Here is a 23,356-nt window from a genome sequence, read left to right on the forward strand (position 1 = left end):
TACCATCCCCTTTCCTCAGCAGATAGATACCTGTATCCGTTTAGTGAAAATCGCGGAAGTCCAGCGGAAATGGTTCAAAGACTTTTTTCTGGTAGGATACATGCATAGATCATGACTAGGGGTGGACCATTTGATATCCTGGGGGGGGCTTGGAAGATTTGGGGAAAAAAAAAGATGCCAGGTGGAGTTGCTCGAAAAAAAAAATCTGGCTTTAAGTGGCTGATGGAAAAAAAATATGGACCATTGCGACTCGGAAAAAAAAATCTTGGCAATTGTTCGATGCACACTGCAGCATCAATAAAAATCAAGCAGTAGCTCTGGAGTTTTATAAAGCATAAACCATTTCAAGCTTGAGGAACAATAACTGAATATGAACAATTGTACAGTATACATGACCTTCTGATTAGAGGAAGTATGCTGAAATTGAAATTGCTCACCAGTGTTTTCCAGAAATGTGTAAATCTGAATGTAAGGATTTTGTCAAAATACCACAAGAAGAGAGACAGCCTGCAAACATTTACTATTATCGTTTGCGTATAGAAATCTCATAACAATGAAAAATGCGTAGAGACTCAATCCAATGTGTAATATTATTACGCATTGGATCGACTCTCTACACATTTTTTCATTGTTATGAGTTTTCTATATACGCTTGTTTTATTCGTAAATGCGAACACTGTTATAGTGAATTATCTTACCAATGTTTTTCTTAACAAAAGCGAATGTGTTTTGATTAGAATTGAATGAGTTTGATGGTTTTGGGGAAACTACTATGTGGTAATGAAGAATGGGAAATGAGCAATGAAATGAGCAGACAGCAGGTGATTTAAGATTAAATGTTACATCTTCACTGCAAATAAAACCATAAGTGTGTCATAAATAATACAAACAAAACAAAATCATGTTTGTTTGTTTTGTTGTATGTGAGCCACGTCTAAGACACACAACAAAAGTACTGTTTCAGTCAGTAAATGTCACCTCAGATGCCACCAGAGAAAACCATTTCACTCCAAAATTTCATTTTTCGCCTTGCGAGAGGGGGGACACCCCCCTCTCGCGCCGCTCTCCCCCCCTCGTTCGCTACGCTCACTCGCCACTCAGTCGCTTCGTTCCCTCGCAGTCCACCCGTCTACTTTCTTAAATTACCCGGCTACTTTCAATGTAAGGACAACACTGACAAGTAAATGCCATAAATGTACATGATTTTACAAATATGTTTTTGTAAAGTGAATCACAAATGTATATGTATTTACATAACTTCATTTAGTTTCTTGAATATAGTCTGTGTGCGATAGAACAGCATCTTGTTACTGGGTGTGAAAAACCAAGCAAACAAACATTGCACCGAAATTTGGTAAAAAAAAAATATATCTCGAAGAAGGAAAGTGAAAAAAAAAGTTGCCAGCATATGCCCTGTAGAAAAAAAATAATTCATGGTGAAGCACGTGGGAAAAAAAATAATGGCTCTCCACCAATCTTCCAAGCCCCCCCCAGGATATCAAATGGTCCACCCCCTAAAATAAAGTACTGATATTGAGCCTTGTGAATATTTGCAGCTGCTGCAGGTATTCATGATGACACCACAATCTGAGCTTTAATGTAAACTGCACATACAGTCAACTGATTCCCATAAGAGTAACTGTAATGTAAATATCTCTTTTTCTATAGTCTCATTCAGGGAAGGTTAAAAATTAAGCTGGATTAACAACAGAGTGGATTATATAAATAAAGACAGTCATTACATATATTAAAAGACCTGAGGTACAGCTAGCTTACTCCCAGTCAGGTCAATGGACAATTTCCCATCGCAAATGTTCAGCTCACAGTTTCCTGTCCAGGAGACTGAAATTGAGTATATATTATAATGATTGGAAAGTAAGAAGAATCTTAGAAAATGGTCATTTTACTTAAGACTTTCCTTAATTAAATATTAAAATACAGCAGATATGTACAGGTCTTTGACGATAAACTTGGACTCCCAGTTTACCAAAAAACACAATCTGGGACCAGGACTCAGATAGCCAAAAAACACAATCTACCAAAAAAACAATCTGGGATTGGTCCCAGAGTGTATTTTTGGTAAACTGGGAGTCCCAATATGCAGTCTCAGATTACATTTTTGGTACCTGTACATGCCTCAATACAGTGATACTCACACGCATGGTAATGGATATGCAATGTCAACAATGTACAGCAGTAACTCCATATCACATACAGTCAGTTACCAAGTGGTCAATCTGAAAATCTGAACTCTCTTAAGTGGTCAGTGGTGACGTGTAATTGCTCCAATTTGGTACAAAACCTGGGTATAATGGTTAGCACATCCTACTCCATATAAGCTTTGTAAACGATTTCTTACACTGAAATAAATGAGTCTATTTTTCCAATTTTTTAGCGGCATCACAATTTTTTTAGAAATTATACGCATGTATCAAAATTTCAAGAGATTTTTTGACATATAATCTTATGTGCATGTTGGTATCTGTACCTAAATTCACCACTCGGCACACCACATACACGGAAAGTAATGCCACATCCACCCTCTATAGAAAGGCTACCTCCACATTGGTGGTCACTTTTTCTTGGTCCCTTGTATGACCACTATATACATATTGTCGGTCTGACTGTACATGTGGATATGCACCACTTATGTGACAATAGCATCCATACAGACATGAACAAACAGCATAAAGGTCATTACAAACATATAACAGTAACATTTGTACTTACTTCATAGTCATTGGATCTGTCTTCAATTCATCGTTGTTTTGGAAACAATGCAAGTCTAACACAGCCTAGCTCCCAACTTAAAGCTCAAATTAAGCGTTTCCGAATCCAGTGAGGTTCAAGGTTCAATTCTGAAGCATGACTTGTTGGTCATCTTGTCTTCTTGAGATATTTCAAGATTATTGTTGAAATGTCTGTGGTTATTTTTATTAACACATTCACACCAGAACACTTCAAACATGAAATTTTGACACGCCTATAATAAAATTTCTCACTCCTGCGACATAATCAAGGCTTTGATGTGCAAAAAGGGACATTTCAATATGACCTTTGAGTTTAAAGCATAGAAGTCACTTCAAAAAGTTTATGAAAGAAGTTTATAAAAAATACCGTCAAGGACAGTATGGTCATATTTGGTTTGAATTGGTCCATTCAAGAAATATTTAAACCAGAAAAACAAGAATGACAAAAGTAAACAAGGTCTGAAACTTTAGGTACTGGAGGTCAACTTTAGCAACATGCATAGCAGAGGAATGATTCAACTCAGTCCCTCTTAGTTTGAGCAGGTCTGCCTAATATGTAACAGTTCATGAACAATGACAGGAAATGACTCATAAGCTGTTTCAGTTACTGCCACCACTCCTACACATGATAGGTACACTGCATACAAATAGGTTAAAGGTCAAAAACCTCTTACTTAGATGTGTGGGCTGTTTCAGTTACTGCCACCACTCCTGCACATTTGTAGGATTTCCCCTTTTTCTTACCTCATTTGCATATTTTTGAAACTGACATGTTCACTTATACAACGTCACATCTCAACCCCTGGATCTACCTGTACACCAAATACTAAGATGGTAGGTGTGGTGGTTTGGGAGCTTTTGCGTATGACGGACATATCCCCACATACATACATACATACATACACATATACATACATACATACATACATACATACATACATACATACATACATACATACAGACGCTACCAACTTACCATATAAGCTCTTTTTGGTATTTATATACATACCAAATATGAGCTAAAAATTGAGGGTTCAGACTGACTCTTAAAACATCCTCAGTACTGTTGTACTATAGAGCTATTAAACTAGTCAGGTACTTGTACTGTGCTTAAGCCAGTAAAGGGTAGGGGCATCGTCCCCTCTGTGGCCACACATCCTTCTTGCCACTTCACTGATATTGGCAATGAATGTCAAGCACACGTGAAGCAAATTCAGCATTTTATGCATAGTTCACCACACTGGTAGCTTAATCGCAAGACTTTGCTAAATATAAAACTTTGGTTGTGTCCCTTTGTTGATATGGAGCTATTTCAGTTGTGGTCACCAGTTTTGTATCGTTTTAAAATTTTGGATCTGCGCAAGGAATGTTGGGATATGTAATACAGCAACAGAGCCGTTGTATAGGTCCCAACTGCAGACAAGATGATCCTCCCCGGTCAGTTTAACAAGGTGAATTTCTTGCAAATTCTTGGTATGCTAATGAACTTACTTGCAGAAGTCATCCTGAACCATTCCATACACTTTGCTACTTTTGCACAGATTGACAGCTATCACCATGGTGAACCATCCAGTTGTCAGCCATGACCCGGTCTCTTTTCTGTGAGAAACCAAGGAAAAGGTTTGTCATTGCTGAATTCAAAATGAAAGTTCAACTTACTGAAGAACAAAGTTATGAGAAGTGGGCATTTTTACACAAATTTTATAAGATATCACTGAGGATTTGCATGATTTGGCTAAGTTAATTACTAGTACTCTGCGTTCAAGAGTCAGGACACTTTAGCATATATTACCACAGTTATCCTTGTACTGTATTAAAGCTCCATTAAAGCTGTATCTTTTGGCTATTTTTTCAGAACTTTTGTTTTGTGGTTTCCATACACTTTCTGCATTAAATCCTTAAACTGTAATTTAAGGTAGAACGCACCTCGGGGACAGACATTCCGACTCTCAAACTTTTACAATTCTCTTCTGATATACCACATGTGGGGGTTCATTTTAAAGCTCTTGGTGAAAGAAAACTTTTCACCGGCTTAGTTTTTCGAAATTCGAAAATTTTCATTTTTCTCCATAGAGTTAACACAGGGATGGCGGCCATTTTGAATTTCAAATATCGGTAAATCTTGGGTAATTTCTTTCTCTAGTACCAAAATTTGCACGGTGACCCCCTATTTTTATTCTTGATTTTGAAAGAGAATGATTGAAAGATTCCTTGAGGAAAGTTAGAGCAAAAGTTTAAGTCTTTCACTTTCGAGGTGCATACTACCTAATGCAAAGTACTTAGCATATCAACACAACCTACTGTATATGAGTATAATCTCCACTGTATTGTTGAAAATTGTATTCAAGTCTAGTCTAGAATTTATAAACAATGATCACTACACACATACAAGCTGTGTTGACAAAAAAGAATACTCGAAATTTCAACATGGTAAATGAATTAGGGTTAGACACCGTAGTTGAAGTACAGAAACAGCATACTGAAAAACTTGCCACAAGTTACAGCTTATGTCCCTTTAAAATGCTATCGCTATTTGTGTCAGTTTATCAGAAAAGCAGGGGCTGCATGCCTTCATGAATTGGCAATATAATCAAAACCAGACAAAGCATCTGGTGTAAACAAGTCATGTGAATCAATGGTCATTCACATTCAGTATTTTCGTAAACAACGATTACGGGAAGATATAATTCACAGAACTTCAGAAAGTGTATACTCAAATGGGATTAAAATCTCAATTGTTTGCAGAAAATTCCCTGCTTGGTAACACCTTATGCTGGTCCAAGAACCTCAAGTGCTTTCACATGTGATTCTAGAATTATTGTGCTCAAGGTAAGATATTACAACTCTCTGTTTATTGTCTTGGATGTGAGAACATGTGATAGCAAATGTGTATATTATAGATTATATTATATCATGCTATCATGCGCCATTCTGATTGGAAGAGAACTCATTCCACCGATGCTAAAATACTGTTTTAGCACTGATAGCAGTGCAAAAACGGGCCCCTAAACCAGCATTTTTGAAAATTTCCCACTCGCTGCATTTGAACGTACCCATCTAAACCATAGACCCTCGCAAAAAACCGAAACAGTCTGCTTTGTTTCAAAGAAAGAATACCGAATTTTGATACACAGATAAAGTGTGGGTCTGTAACTCACGTCTCGGTGAAAATAAGTTGGGATCAATGATAAAATACATCTCTGAAGCAGCACATTTGAGTGTGATGTAGACAAATTATTGCATTGAGGCGACAGCGCACCGTGCACTTTTCTTGATATTGCGGGAATCGAGACGTGATATATCCTACCGCTCTTTAAAATGAAGCTAGTATTCGTTCACACACTAATAAATTGACACTTCCTCACAGTAACGGTATGTCAGATATTCTTTACCAAAGTTTGGGCTGCAACAGACCAGGGTGTCCTAACGATGTAGACCAGGAAGTTCAAAATAACAATGGGACGACTCCTGGCGACTGCGACAAAATTTGACATCAAATGCTACGAACAATATCAGCGTCCAGCTCTCGCTGCATCGGGCAACACACACTGTACAACTGTTCATCACAATTGCAGTCATCGTACGTCTGGATTATTTCAAAACTGCATGTTTTCTGGTACGTCCGAATTATCCATCAAAAATACATCCTGTAACTTCACTGTACCACCTCTGAATGTCGTGACGGTCGACGTATACCGTATACGCGTAAGCGGTACAGAATGAGACAAATCTATTTTTAGTATGCCAAAAAAAACAGGACTATTGTTCATATGTAAATTTACGAAAAAATTGTTACTTTTTCTTTTGATTTGAACTCTTGACCTGTTTTCTGTGTCTGCAGCAGGTATTTAATGATAGTCTTCGCGAATATAAATGCAATGTTGATGAACGTATGGTATTTATCGTACGATACTGTGTGCGTGTACCTAATCCCAACATAAAAATGCTCGGTCTCGGGCGCAGAATTTCCGACGATCAATCTCTCGAGCGTCCATTTCTGCATTTGGGCTTAAAGTGACGAAAATACTCAAACAAGACAACAAAGACACACAAGTTGATATAATATAATAGCAATAACCCCTTCGGAGTCGTGTATACACTCAATTTTGGTACAATGCGCGACATATAGCATGAGCCGATTGCTTAAATAATACAGTCTAACTTTACATTTATGGTGTAATATTAGGATATGGACGATGTGGACATACTATATGATCATGTAACGGCGTGAATCTCTGAGTCACAAATGAACGAGCTAATCATTATTACTTGACTGCAACTGAACTCTCAACTCACTCACTCTCTCTCTCTCTCTCTCTCTCTCTCTCTCTCTCTCTCTCTCTCTCTCTCTCTATATATATATATATATGTTTCGGGAACAAAACCTAAACACAGCACAAAAACTCACCTTGTTGCCCCTAATGCTGTCTCATAGGTCTTGTCTGTGAGATTCATCTGTTCTTGAGTAAGCATGTAAAATTCAATATTCTTGAATTCAAGTGCTAATTTCCTGGCAAGATTGTATGCATAACCTTTTCCATCAGTTCTCATGCTGTATACTGGTCCCCAAACGATACATATATCTGGCTTGGCACAGCCGGATAAAAGTTGACTTTTATATTTGTTAACATTTTTTACTGCTGAGTGCGCAATGACCCGCACTGTTGTGCGGCATCCAACGTCCTTCTCAAAACCTTTTATGAGAGCATCATTCATTCGGATAACACAGCCAGCCTTGTCAATTTGTGACCCAACACCGGACTTCAACATGTGACCAGAACTTGAAATAATAGCACAGTCATTGTAAGACTTGCTGAGAATCTATCAAAATGAGAAAGAATAGAAACAAAATTCATTGATTCATTGTTGTTGGCGAGAATGACTATATTACATACTGACTGACTATATAAAGGAATATGATGTTAAACTGGTCCAATAATCATTTTCCTTCAAGGTAATACATTACTAGGTCAATGGGACATTTGTGATTTACAAAGTTAAGTAGGACCATTGTGAACTACTGATAGTTAGTGGTGGTACCACTGCCAATTACAACTGTTACTACATGGTGATCTTTGTTAGTGGTCTAAGGGAGCAGTCATTATTTATGGCATGTGGGTCAGAGGAACAACATTAGAAACTTCAAAATTTTAAGTGACCCCTCTGCCAACCATGATGAATTCAGTACCCCTTCTCTAAGGGGCCATGGATAATTAAAACACGCGCACAGTAAATGCAACATCTATCTTTAGCGGGGAGGGGGTTTGGTTGTATTTCGATTACCGTGCGCAAAAATCGCACTACAAGTTTCCTATCGCAACATCTTGTCATACATTTATCTCTATCGTAAAATATCACCCTACATTGTTTGGCGTGTACCAGGCCAGTACAGCACTGGCGCCACACCAGCATTCTTCTGACATACAATGTATCAGTGCATGAGTAGAATAACGTAACAATCATGTTGCATTGCATTCTATTGGTTGCATCATTGTTGAGTTGGCACTAAACAGAGATTGATTTTAGAGGGGGGGTGGGGGGGGGGGGGTCGGTAGCGTATGCGTGATTGCATAGTGACGTATTCACCAATTGTTGGATGCAGATACAGAATGAGGTTGGATTTTCGCACTTCCAAGCTTTTGTTTAGGGGAGGGGGGTTGAGGACAAACGCATTTTGTTTTGTTTACCGTACGCATGTTTTAATTATCCATGGCCCCTAACACAGACATTTTGAGTGACATCCACCAACTCAGAAAAGTTGAATATTAATGCATGTACTTGTACAATTTACAGATGCAGCAATAGTAAAGACCTTCCAAATCCTGGTTTACCCTGCTAATTATCATAAGTTGCCTCATGATGTTTGAAAAAGGGAAAACCAACGATATTGAAATCCAAAGCCACAACAAAATTTATATGTATAAAAGCTCACGCTATAACCAGTATCTACATGTACTCTTATAGCATTGTTTAATTTGGATTGGTGTAGTTCAATGTCATAAGGCCAAAAAAAAAAAAATTGTGCTGTTCCGATTACATGGTTTTCAAAAATAGGGTAGGTAGGTGGGGAAATTTTTTTTCCATTTGTTTTTATTTCTCAATGTGCATTTTGTACGTTTTCAAACAAACTACCAGTGAACAATTTCCTCACGAAATGCACTCAAATTGAATACCAATTTATTAAAATTAAATATTCATAAGTAGAATTGAAGAAGTGTGTGGTTTATTAGACTGCCACGGAAATTGATATGGCTGAATTACAATTCTTTGACAGGAAAGTGAACTGTTTATCCACAGGTAAGTCTGACTTGTAAGAACTGACACAACACAATATTTACTGTCATCAATGCAGTGTTTCATCTAGGATACTATACCAGGGGGGATTGGTCCCCCTCTCCTGGAATTTTTGAGGGGAATTTTAAAATTTTGGGGTAGATTAAACTGAAACATTTAAGGACATCTTATGTAAGTTTTAATGTTGCAGTGATGTCACTTGTGATATACATACTACAAGCCATAAATCACTTGCTTACACAATCCAAGCTGCTGGCTCCAAACACCATCCTCTATAAGATTTGGGTGTCACTGTTGTGAATGTATAGGGCTTCCAAGAAAGGCGGACGACTCATTAATATTCATAAGCTTTAATATCCCTAAAAATTGTAACATATTCCCTCATGCTTAAATATTCTGTATGTTTGTTTGTACATATTCTATATGTTTGCTTTCTTTGGGCTTAATGTACATTCAAACATCAAAATTAACAACAGCCAGCCATTCCCCATTAGGGGAAGGCTCCATTAACTTTGATGGTACCTGAAACCCGAGTTGCTGCCTGCCAACTCGGGTGACAAACAGAAGACTTTTAATCCCCAAGGTGTTAATTTTCCATTGTTGCGATTATCTTATCGAGCTGGTGCTATGATAGGAACGTCAGGGCTGTAACAACTCACTCAGTACCACGGGCACACACATATGCTTGCACATGGAACTATGTTGACAGGAAAAAGTGAACTGCCCCTTTTTCATTGCAAGTAATCTAGTTTATTCTTTAATTTAGGCTCTAAACTACGTTTTAGAAATATGGTGAAACAAAATATCGTTCTTCGTTCACTTTCATTCAAGTTCCTATTTTCGGACGCTTCACTTCAGTAACGCGCATTGATCATATATGCAAATGTGATCAGAACAGCATGGAACGTTCTTTCCACGAGATTTTTCTTGCACTTGCAAACAACGTAACGAGTGAGTAAGGACTCCAAGAGCTGCGCGTATCCTGTGACGTTACATCTTCTATAGAGCGAATTTAAGTCAATGAATTGCTAGCCGGATCCGTCTGTAAACAGTATGACAATTCGTACATATTATAAGAAAGAAGATATAGTAGAGGCAGTTAACGAGGCCGGTCGGCGGACGGCACAATTTTCAAAGATTTAATTCACGGTATTAATTTCACAATAAACGAATTCGCGAGCTTACCATTGATTTTTGGTGATGTTGAATATAATTGAAAAAGAGAGCTAAATTCCAGTGTTCATGTTTGATAAAATTCCAAATTGACGACACCCAACGTCAACCTGTACGACACCGTATGTGTACAACACAACCTGCAGTCGACTAGTCGATTGTGACACAGTAAGCTTACACATAATGCAATATCGGTCGACCCACAGTCCCTTAATCCATGCATTTCTGCAGTTTTCTTTCCTATTCTGCTCAGTTAACAGACATGATTTCACAGAATATTACACAGAAAACATAATTAGATCATATTTGGAGGCACTGAATATTGGCATTGCAAGAGAAAGCGACGACAAGTTTTCCGGTGTGATTCCAGCCGTTGCTTGTGCTACGTCAACCATGGATGTAAAAAATAGACATCCATGCGTCAACACACTCGCAGCGATCAACCCCATCGCACACTATCATCATTTACGATGGGAGAAGGATCACGAAAAACAAACACCGGTTTCAGGATATGATAATTTCTGTCTTCGTGTCGTAGATAGACGCAGAGAACACTTAATAGAGCCAAAAACAGCGAAAATTCGAGAAAAGCGTACACACAATAGGGGACTGTGGCATGCAGGACAAACCCTAGTCTGGCAGAGACCCTGCGATTCGCGTTCTTCCCTGTTGGAACACGCGCGCGCCCTTCAGAGACGCGACGCGAATCCAGCTGTGTCTGGCAGCGCGTGCTCACTGCTGCACAGCGTTGCCTTCTAATGCAGGCCCATCGTGGGCGCGCACAAAACAAGGCACAGCGACTGTGGAGAGTCTAGACAAACCCAAGCTACGCATTATCACGTGACTGCCCCTCGTATCGCGGTTTGGCAGTGCGATCCAGGTGATTGACACCTTTACAATAGGCGTTTCCAGACCGGTGGATAGAGGGACTGTGGTCGACCTGAAAGTTGACACTGTGATCGACGTAGCGTTTCAAAAGTACGAAAAATGAGACCAAATAATTGTTTGTTTATTTAGATTTGATCTAAAACCTCCGGCAACCAACAGACAAAGTCCTACTCTTACGCAGAAAATCAAAGTTTTCAAGCGTAGACTCCCGCGTAGACTTTCCCTTCCGCTTAACCACGGCCCCTCCACAAAACGCGATGTAGATCTATGATCGACGATGGATGGATTGACGTGGCGTTTCAAAAGTACGGAAAATGAGACCAAGTATAATTGTTTGTTTATTTAGATTTGATCTAAAACCTCCGGCAACCAACAGACAAAGTCCTACTCTTACGCAGAAAATCAAAGTTTTCAAGCGTAGACTCCCGCGTAGACTTTCCCTTCCGCTTAACCACGGCCCCTCCACAAAACGCGATGTAGATCTATGATCGACTATGGATGGATTGACGTGGCGTTTCAAAAGTATGACAAATGAGACTCAGTAACTTTTGGTCGCTTTACATTTGATCAAAAACCTACCCATCAGACAAGGCCCTACTCTTACGCAGAAAAAAAGCTCTGAAGCGTCGACTTTCTCTTCCGCGTTTGAGACTTTCTTCTCTTTCGCGTTTGAGAGAAACAAACGTCGGCTTTATTCGGAAATGGCCGTATATTGGTGGGCGTAACGTCAGTCCAATGGTAAGCTGCACCCGATGTGAACGTCGGAATAATTCGGGCTGTAGTCGGGAAAGCAAGGATGACCTCGAGAGCGATTCCCAGTACAGTACACGTTCGCAGATCGCGGTACTACAGGCTGATACTAGATAGCAACAAGTTCACCGCGTAAATTGCTAGATTACATATAGCCACATAGGCACTTCTGAAATGTTATCTCCGGCTTGCAAGACAACAAATATCAAATATTATTATCAAAACCAGAATTTCGGAGCTAGAGAGCGAAACATTGCTGAAAAGTAGCCGGCCAAAATACGGAAGTAGCCGGTCAATTTGGCCGGCATCCGGCTAAAAATGAACACGCGGATTCAAACAGAGAGGCTTGTTGCGATGGACAAGTAGCCTTTGGCTTTTGACCAGAAAAATAAGTGAGTGTTCATTGATAATTCAAAGACTGGATCCGTTGACACCAAAGTTTGCTCGTGACTTTCATTACATTGCATGCACCTTTCCGCAATGTGAGTATGAACTGAAATTGAAAGAGAACGTTTTAGTAAAAGTCCTGTTTTGTTGTGCTGATTTTCGCTACCGTACTTTCTCATACAAAAATAGCTTTTCGTATGCAAAATCAGCGTACGTTAATTAACTGCTAGTATTGTTTAAACAGCATTTTATTTGAAAGGGATTCTATAGTACCATCGTTTTTGTAAACTCTTCATGCAATTTTATGAACTAAATGATGACTTCAAAGTAACAGCAAGTGCTGGACGGCACTTTTAACGCTGGTCAGAAATCATGCAGAGTGCCGGACAAGTGCCGTCACGGCATGGGCCATGCTAAAAGTAGTTCCGGCAGTGCTAATGTTTTGTTTACACTAAAAGATAATCTGTTCGCATATGTTGACATAGAGATTAATCCTCTGATAACCAACTCGGGTTACTCGGGTACGTCCAAGTTAATGGAGCGTTCCCCTCATGCACTGTACCTTCAATGGATGTTTTTCATTTTTTACTAAGAACTGTCCGCACTACACAAGCCAAGAAAAAAATCTGTTGTAGTTATAAAAGAATGTTTTGTAGCTTCTGAAAAAAATAATGTGCTTGTTTGTCACGTTTTTACTGTGCGTATATCATCCCTCACTACTGTAAGTTTGGATCAACATTGCCCTTTGCAAACCAGTGAGCTGTGTTTTTGTAGTGACCTAGCTGGTCTTGTAGTTTGTGGCGCAGACTCAGTAGAGCTAAAACGAACAACTTAGAGGGTCAGATCCCTTGTTTTGAATTGAATGCGGAGTCGAGTTTTTCTCGATGTCAGATTTGCTCCAGTTGCTTTTTTCAGTCATTTTAGAATGGGGAAAATAACAAACAGAAAGGTTGGTTGTCACCGACAGTTAATTTTAGGGTTTATTTGCTCCGAAAAATGAGTCAGTGTCTGTTCACTGAATTCAAAAACCGGGCCCAGGCCATGCGCCCTTTGACACCACAGCTTGCTTCAATGCTTGTGCAGTCTGCACTGAACACGTTTCTGTAACAGTAAAGTCCAATATTAAGTCCAATTTTTCGTGTCAATTTTGCTATCAGAATTATTTTCAGAGTGTTATGGACATTCATATGATGCACAAAACCTTCAGTTTGTCTCCTTTTCTCAATCGTGCAGAGATGATGTGACACAGAAACCTTATCGGGCTAGGGCAATGAACTTTTGTGAACGTAACTCTCAACTGGCTGATAGGCTTTCATATGCAAAATCAGCGTACGGAAATTTACGCGTGGTATTGTTTCAACAGCATTTTATTGAAGTAGATCAAAAAGTATCAAAATCGAACTTAAATTAGTTTCATGCGTTTCACGTTTTTTCATATCATTATTTTTACTTCCGGGTTTACGAAGCTCTAAAAAGTCTAGGGTCGGGGGGATAAAAGTGGGGTAGGTCGGGTAATCGGAACAGCACATATTTTTTATTTTGGCCTATTAGATGTTGAAGATATAAATTTCTGTAATATTCTTCTTATAATTGAATCTGCTGAAAGCATTTTATCTATTCATGGTATCAAAACTTTGTTTCTACAATACTGTGTTTATTATTTACTGTGTGATTGCCAAAACTAGTGTAAAAAATTAGAAGGCACGAATCATGTAATGCAGACCCCCCTGCCAGCTGAATATATAGCACTGATCGCAATTGACATCATGTTTTTCTCTCATTAATATGCATATTAAATAAATATTTGTCTGCAATTTCCTGATAAACAACGAAAATAAAACCTGGTAGCGTTACGATGGTTATTAAAAGTCACACTGGTTCATGGTATTTTATGGTTCAGACTACAAGCTCCAACAACAGCCACGCACGCAACAACAAAGTTTGTCCGAATTTTAGGCAGCGTTGTTTGAAAGTCGCGGGTGTGCAGCTATATTTAGTAACAAACCTGAAATCGCGATCAACACTATTCCCTCGATCTGCTGCTACTGTCAAACTGGAAAGGTGCCAGCTTGTGAGTGTTTGGATGTCTCAAAGCTACCGTAATACAAAATGCATCAGTTTCAGAGTATATGACCAGGGGGATCTTGGTCATTTTAGCTCTGGTCAAAGTCCAAAGCTATCATCTGACCATTACATGCTGAAGGACTTCGCTGTCAATCAATGGCAGATGATGGGGCCGGACAGTTTTTGAAAGAAGAGATATGACAGCGTATTTCCCAAGAATTCATAATGATCGATCAAAATTAATGAAAACATTCGTAAATCCCGAATCATGCTTTTATTATTTTTTGTAAATTTTCATTTTTTGTCATAATTTACGAACGTTACGAGAGACAGCAAGAGCACAGTGTGTACATGTAGTTGATTGGCTGTTTTGATAGGGCAGGGATAGAAATACTTTTTTATTTCTTGTGGCAAAAGTTTGCCACCGGATATAAAATCAGGTGGCAATTATGAAAAATCTGGTGGCAGTTTAACACATCATGTGATCGGTATAATACAGCATTTTGTCATTGCCACATACTCATTCTAATTTATAAATTCTTGAAAATATGGTGAGTACACGTCACAAAAAGTCAACCCATACTGCAGGCCTCGAAAAAAAATTTTCAAACTTACTAACCGTGGGACACGTGAATTTCATTTTTACTTGCCCGAGAGGAAAAATTACTTGCCGTAAATTTCTAATAACTGTACCAGTAATTTGTAACAGAGAGCAAGAGTTTGGCCATATGAAGTGAATTCAAAGAGGGAAAAAACAGATTCAAACATGAACTACATGTACATCTTGTTAAAATGCAGGACTATTACCAAATCTGAAATGTAGCTGAAGAAATGTGAGAATACTTTAGTCTTTTCTGTAGATTTGGCCATCTCGAAAACATCCTTGAATTTGGAATTTTTCCACAACCTAATCCAAATTAAAATTTGCATAAGAGTAATAAGCTTGTTTGATTTACAATGTGCATGGCTGGCTGCTGCTCTTTATTATCACGCTGAGATTACAAACAACTGCTCTGCTAGTAGTAGTGTTTATCTTCCAATGCATACGCACATGTACATCTGCAACCCTTTTAATTGTTTACATGTTTGCTCACTGAGCACAGCAGTCTTTCAAAGTTTTCTTTGATAAATGTATTCGTCAAGAGAGCAGATTCAAGTTTCGTTTTCGTTACTCTTCAGTGCAGATTGTTTTCTCTAAGTGAGAGCCGATCCCTAACAACCAAGGTCACGTAATTTGAAACTGTCTGCATCTCACGCACTACGTAGCTGCAATATGTGGCCTCCTTGGTCGACTGAGCCCGTTTCGACTACGATGTAAACTTGTATTTTTTCAACAGGGTGTTGATTTACGTTGAGCAGTAAGCATTGCCGAGATCCATGGCTTCGAATAAGTTTACATCCATTTACCAAGCACATGATGCAATTACACTATCGCGTGAAGCCGATCGCGATCGACTGTCATACGACTCATACACTTGCACTAAAGAGAATGGCAACCACTGTCAAGAGCATACCACTTTACGGCACACATACAAAACAGTGAGTTCACTCCGTGTCGTCGGAGAGAACATGTCGCAAAACTCTATTTTTACGACTTTTTGTGTTTTACAACAGCAAGAACGATTACTTTGCGATGTGCGGGCCGATTTTCAAGGGTTTTCAGGAAAAACTTCTGAGAGTTGAAGGATTACAATGATTGTAGGCGTGTACAGACCTTATGGAATACGTTTTCAAGCTTGAATTGTCCAGAGCTAAGTTAATTCAACCGCTAGTGCACTTGCCCGTCGGCGGGAAGCATATTGATTTTACTTGCCCGAACGCAATATTCACTAGCCACGGGCGTCGGGCGATAGGAATTTTTGAGCCTGTACTGGCTAATGAATTGCAAGTATTTATCATTATTTAATTCATGCAGGCTGCAGTTTGGCTTTGTTTTCAAAATGTCACAACATGCTTTTATCTTGTGCGGTATGACTGCATATGCGGCGATCACTGAGGGCAACAACATGTCAAGTGTACAAAAGCTGCTGTCATCGATATGGAGATTAGCCAATCACAAGTTTGGATTCACGCTATGTTTTCATTCATGCCAAAATGTCGCAATTAGTTTGTTTTTGTTTTTTTTTGCTAATGAGTTTTTCCGCCGTCAGACAACGCGTGTTCCTTCAGCATTCCTTCATTCAAGCCGTAGGATCGATGACATGATGACCCAAAATTTAGTGGCAGAAAAATACCACCAGAAAAAAATTTTGGTGGCAGATTGACAGTTTTTGGTGGCAAATGCCACCATTGCCACCGATTATTTCGAACACTGTATGGATCATTAATGTCTATGATATCAAGCCAACCAATAGGAAACAAGCTTATGTACAAGCTCCTGAGACACTACACATTGTCACTCTTCTTATGGAGCAAATAAAGGAAGGAATAATTTCCATTGGCGTAATCATCCTTTTAAAGAATTCAATAAATGTGGAAAAAATACATGTAGTGTACATTTTAAGCAAACAGTTTAGGGAATATGAACAGTGCAGTTGCCAAGAGACTAATTAACTCAGGTTTGGAAATTGATAGAGATACCCCTTACCTTATCAGGACTGAGAAGAGATACAAAACCACTAAGATTTGTAAGTTTTTCATGACCTCTTATCACTGGCAATGCAGAATCAAAATGAGTTGCAGTTATAGATGTAACGGTACTGTTTGCTTCGTGTAACATTCCGTGATGTACTTTTGGGTCGGTGTATACATAGATTACCAAGGTAACTGCCACAACCAAGACAAGAACCAGAACAAAACACTTCTGCAGGCACTGATTCTGTAGAACAACCAAGACAAAATAGAATATAAAATATCATCAACATTGGCATTTAAAACTTTCCAATCTCCTCTAAAAGTTTAGGTAAGACGCAAAAAAATTAAGGATTGTCCCTTTTCCTGCCAAGTTCATATTTCACCATCAGGTAAAGTTGTTTAAAACTAGTGAAGCAAAACATGTCCCATATAGTGCATTTCAATGAAGACTTGAACATTTGAAGGTCCCTGAAGACTGAAACCATGGTTTTACAGACTAAAGCTGCTAAACATAACAAACCAAGTGGGTGAAAATACATATGGTTTTGGCTCAATACCACTTAACTGACTCGGCAGATGGAGAAGTGATACTGTCTGGCAGGAAAAGGGTTAAACATTAACTGCATTTCAGAAATGGAGTGTGTAAAATAAAGGATTATAAATACTGCATTTCAGAAATGAAGTGTGTTTGGAAAGTTCAGACCATCTTCTTGGAAGATTTTCACACTTCCAAACTTTGATTTTAGTAGAGAAAAGGTCGCGCAATGGAGGTCAGACAATGAATTTTGTTGATGATTTGCTTGCTGTAACTACAGCCTGATTCAATTACAAACACTGTTTTGATGTCTTAAGGTATACAGCACACACAATGTGAAGAGAATGCATGATGTATTTATAGACAAAGAAAAATAAATTGTGCTCTTCCGATAACATGATTTTCAAAAATACCGGTAGGGTAGGTAGGTCGGCAGGGATTTTTCTTTCTAAAATCTTTTTAATTTAAAATATGCATTTTTCAGTGGTTCAGGGTGGTCAATCACTGGCCACATTTCCAGGAAAATGTATTGTATATATAAAAGGAATAAAAACATAAAAGACATCCTCGTTCGAGCAAAAATCAAATGCCAAGTAACGAACGCGTGATTAACACTACTTTGTACTGTTGAAGCATGGAGAGTATGACGCAGTATTGCTGGATTGCTGAATATCCCCCTTAATAGTAGCTTGGACGCTAATAGCCATGTTAGCCATATGAATAGCTTACTTTTAGCTCTTCTTGGCTATATTCAAGCTATTTCCAATTTCCACAGGACCTTTTTAGCCTTTATCAGCTGTTTTAGTTAGCTATTAGCCTGCTACCAGCTATCCAGCGGTGACTTCTGAGAAGGACTGGCTATTCAGCTTTTGAAGGTATTAGTGGCTTTTAGCCACTTTTAGCCAGTTTTAGCTAGCTATTAGCTGGCTACCAGCTAGGGTAACCAGTGGCGACTTTTGAGAAGGGCTGGCTATTCAGCTATTCACGCTATTAGACGCTTTTAGCCACTAAATTAGCTATTTAAGCTACCTATTAGCTGGCTACCAGCTAACCAGTGGCAACTTCTGAGAAGGGCTGGCTATTCAGCTATTCAAGCTACTAGCTTTTTTAGATGCTATTAGCTATTTTAACTATAACTATTAGCCAGCTACCAGCTAATCAGGGGTGACTTCTGAGAAGGGCTGGCTGTTCAGCTATTCAGTCTACTAGCCGCTTTTAGCCACTATTAGCCATTTAAAGTTAGCCGCTAATAGCAGCTATAAGCTGGCTACCAGCTAAGCAGTCAACACGTCTGAGAATTTTATAAGGCCTGACAACTATTCACACGGGAAGTTACAAGCTAGAGTTTTACTTAGGTGTACACAGAAGACATCTAGTAAATATATAGAATAAATATTGTTGAACCAAGAAGGTTTTATTGAGTTCCATGGAATTGGTTTCATTCATGCAGGTGTAAGTTTCTACAAACCATGGCACACAGCGTTTCTTCTGCATTGAAAGTTTAAATAACATTGTTGATCATACAATCCCCACTTGTTTATAATAGTATGTATTAAATTTGATTACAAGTCCTCCGAGAGTGAGGAGAGTCCTGTTCATTAATTTGGGCTGTGATTAAAAATACTGCAATACAAATGGGGCTTTATGGCTAAGAATGAGTTCTATATGGTGGTGGAAATAAAACCAATCTGGGCTCTACCCTAATTACAAAACGTCATTCAATAAATCCAGTAGTAATTATCGACAGGATGTTGCCAAATATGTTTTCATCCTATCATTACACTGACAGATTATCACCTGTACCATTTTTCAAAAGATTTGATGCAGTGCTTCTGGACATTCACCCTAAAATCAAAAAATACCGCAATTATACGGTGTCGCTCACATTTGATCAGAATTGGTACATACCAGTATGGGTACTAAAGATCAACAATAAATGTTGTTTCTATATCTGTTCAGTGCAGGAAAATTCTACATTCAATGTTATGACAATGATTTCTGCAAAGTACAACCAGAAAAACAACAAGAAATATTTAAACCAGAAAAACAAGTTGACAAAAGTTGGACACGCTGCTACAGAAAAATAGATGTTTTGATCAAAAAAGGGCAAAAATTGTCCTAAAAACACAAATAATATTGAAATTTCACCACATTTTTTGCATACAGCCTCTCAGCTTGTCAAAAGCTGATCTGCAACATTTCGCAAAATCTATCAGCAATATAAATCACTGGGCCATATGTATGTTGTAGTTACAGCACGCAATCTTATTTGCGCTAGTGATATGGATGTACATTGTATCCTCAGACAGCATCGAACTAAAATAAATTATAAATCTGAAAATTTACTCAGAAAAAAAAATTAGCACAGCTTTTCTCATTTGGAAAAAATTTTTATTTAGAAATTTACAATGTAAATTTACAATGTCCAATGGACATTTTGGATCCGATCACAAAACAAATCAACGTGCATATGTATGACATAGGGAGTAATCTATGTACCAAGTCTGAATGAAATTGCTCCCGGCATTGCTGAGAAATCACCGCGAATGGACATACCAATATCAAATTCAGGAAACAAAATGGCCTTCATACACCCATATTGGATCAAATCATAAAACAAATTGACGTGCATATGTATGACATATGGAGTAATCCTTGTACAAAGTTTGAATGAAATCGCTCCAGGCATCTCTGAGATATCTGCATGGATGGAGGGATGGACAGATGCAGGCAATGGCTCCAATGGCTCCTTTCCAAAAACTGCAGGTGCCAATCAACTGGCAATTTGGTTTTTTGGCATGCATACCATTAGCCCAAAACATCTGGCCAATAAAATCGTGAGTGGTCATGTGACCTTCGCTAGCGCTGTCATCATGATGGATTTTCAAAACAATTCATGTTTTTCTTCTCCAGAACCAGCAGTTACTGTCTTCTGTACAAGGTTATTACCATTGTCTACAAAATGCCTTAACCTTTTGGAATCTGTATCATTTGCATAACAATATACTGTGCAAGCCAGAACTTTTCAATGGATGGTGAGATGATCAAAATTAGGTGTGTTTGTTTTTTTTAGATTTGCTGAAAAAATGGTTTGAAATTGGCTGCAGCAAGTAAAACTTATTTTTAAGTGCTGAAAATTTCCTTTTGAATGACATGTGGTACATGTTGTATATGGAAAGTTTCCATTCAATATTACTTCATTGAAAGCAGCTTTTGTGCATTTTACACTTTCTTTTTGCGGGTGATGAGGAGATTTAATAAAAATAAATAAAATTCAAATAAGCAGTGTGTTTGTCCATTATTCATACTATTTACAGTTATTTCTTATTTCTTAAAACATAGGGCCAAAGTCCCTGAAGCTACCATAGACATGGATACAAAATTTAAGTATTTCCTGACTGTATGAAATTATCTCACTAAGGTCATCCTAGGGACTTGTAAACCAGTAAGTTCTGTTGAATAAGTTGAGACTGTACGTACTCAGAGAAAGCACACTGAAGACAAATGTTTGAAACTTAAGAAGTTCAAGGTCATCAAAAGCATTATAAGGAATCATGTTACACTTTCATTGCACTGTTTACACAGATTGCATAATTGCTATAAATAGCACATGAGGAATCTTACAGCCAAGCTTTACCATAAAAACCCTATCACTTTGACCACTCTTTCATTGACCACTCTATTTTTTTCCTGAAAAAAGTAATCTTATTTTATCCTTACCAAGTCAACCATAAATGGAAATTAGAACTTTCTCTATCTCTATTTATTTGACCACCCTATCATGACAAACTATTATGAGCAATTTCTTTTAGATAACATAAATGGTGGTTCAGAATATCAAAGTTGGGATTCAGGAAAGTTGCCTTTACATGTTTTAATCCTCCAAGATGGTAAGCATTTCACTATGAACTGTCAAAAAAAGTTGAACTTTCTGATAATTCCACACTAAAATTATTTTGGCTTTGATGATTTCCTAATTAATTCAATTATTTAAAATCTTATTAATTATTTTTTTCTGGGTGAATTGATAGGTTTATACAGTACAAGAATTACATACAATGTAAGTCAAATTTTGACCAAAAATGACAAAAAAAATTCCTTAAAAATACACATTTGCATATTTCATCACAATTTAACAAATCTAAGTTGGGTTATCCCTAGGGACCTGTATACCAAATAACAAAGCTGTCTGACCAGCGGTTATGAAGAAAGATTTTTACCAAAAACACCTTTTTTGGCATTAATTTGCCTATTTTCAACAATATCAAACAATTAAAAAAAGCAGTTTCTCAAAATCATATTTTTCATCTACGCAACAAATATCAAATCAGTAAGTACTGTGGTTCTCAAGATATTTGAGTGGACGGACGCCTCACAAACGGACATACATACATACATACATACAGACTGACGACGGACGCCGGACAGATACCCATCCCAATAGCTTCTATAGACTATAGTCTATAGTAGCTAAAAATAATTTCTGTACTATTGTAACTTTCATTCTCGTCTCTATATAAGTGTGAGTTGGGGAGGTGGGTGTGTGCATATATTTTATTGTTTTGATATTCTCTTTTTGGAGGATGTGCTTAGGCTTGGGGTCTGATTTTTTTCTTACTCAAGACAACAACCACAAGTCGTCCATACTGATGGCCCTGAAGAAAACATTCTTTTTATGGCCTGTACAGCAAGGTGTGGTACTGGACAAACCCAGTCCACTTTTCACAGAGCTAATACTATAACCCTATCCGATTTGGGCAGACTACAGTGAAGCGTACCTGATTTCAACAGATCCAAGGGTAACCTGGCTGAACTAAAAAAATTATCATACAATAAAATATGCCCTATGTTGTGGTACATTCTTGATAAATGCCAAACAACAGCATATCCAAGGCCTGTCTGGGCGGCTTGGCCATGTACCCTTTCCTGGGCCCCTGCCTGAGCTTATGCATACCTTATTGTGGACTTCCTATCAATGCTACAGAAGTGTTTTTGGTGGATGTATGTAACTATGAGACCATCATGCTTTCTTGTATTGAAGTATGTTTCAACTATTGGATTTATGCACTAATGTATTACAGTGACGAATTTATATTTTGCGGGGGCTATGTCATTGACAATGACTTGTTTATATAGTGTAGAGTTTATGCTACGTTCCGACGTTTTGATACGTAGACTCCCGCTACTAGTACTCTAAACTACCCTGTCCACATTTGCTGAATCGGTGCTAGAGCTAATATTTTGAGTGTCGAGGCTATAAACCCCCGTACATGGATAGCTGCAAAATATACAAAAGTTGGCTGTTTTGACAATCCAACAATCCTGCACCTTTACCTTTATGAGCATGGAGGTAATTTAACTCCATGGTTTAATCACAGGGGGCTCTTCCACCTTGTTTTATTTGTGTGTGTGTTTGTTTGTTTGTGTGTGTTTATATTTGTTTGTTTGTTTATTTTTAATAAAATAGCAGCGAAAAGCTCTTTTGTTTATATTTGTCATTAAAGAGTGGTTTATTTATTTATCTATTTATTTGTTTGTTTGCTTGTATGTATTTCCGATGGTTAGGGTACCGTTAGGGTTAGGCTTAAGTTAGTGTTAGGGTTAGGGTTTGGGCTAGGGTTAATCACTCCCTCTACCGTACTCTTCCGAGTATAGGCCCCTGCTTTGGCAACACAAAACGACGGCAAAACTAGGGGAGGGGCTTATACTCAAGCAACCCCATGTTATCTGCCATGGATGCTTAATTTATGCTAATTTTATGCACGATTTTTCCAACACCTTCCTATCGTGTTCAAAATCGACTTAAACATCCAAAGAAATTGATTATAAATCTCTGAATACAGAAGTGACATTTTGGTGAAATTTCAGCGTAAAAAAAAACCAAACTTGAAACAAAGACGTCATGTATGCTGCTGATCAACAGTAACGTAAACTGGCAATG

At 38.2% G+C, this 23,356-nt stretch overlaps 1 protein-coding gene across 3 annotated transcripts in view; it reads right to left on the reverse strand.

The window, feature by feature from the left end:
* LOC139152749 (alpha-N-acetylgalactosaminide alpha-2,6-sialyltransferase 5-like) overlaps positions 1-23,356 on the reverse strand; it is a 55,322-nt gene that overhangs the window by 28,457 nt on the left and 3,509 nt on the right. For 2 of the 3 annotated variants that reach the window (XM_070726074.1, XM_070726073.1), the window contains exons 2-4: positions 16,894-17,124; positions 7,159-7,571; positions 4,242-4,349 (exon numbers count right to left, since the gene is read on the reverse strand). In XM_070726074.1, coding sequence (XP_070582175.1) covers positions 4,242-4,349; positions 7,159-7,571; positions 16,894-17,124 — 752 coding nt within the window. Of the gene's footprint in view, positions 1-4,241; positions 4,350-7,158; positions 7,572-16,893; positions 17,125-23,356 lie in introns of those variants that run through there. The other variant, XM_070726072.1, reaches the window with a different exon arrangement.

Source organism: Ptychodera flava, chromosome 16 (assembly GCF_041260155.1).
Source record: "Ptychodera flava strain L36383 chromosome 16, AS_Pfla_20210202, whole genome shotgun sequence".
Taxonomy (NCBI): domain Eukaryota; kingdom Metazoa; phylum Hemichordata; class Enteropneusta; family Ptychoderidae; genus Ptychodera; species Ptychodera flava.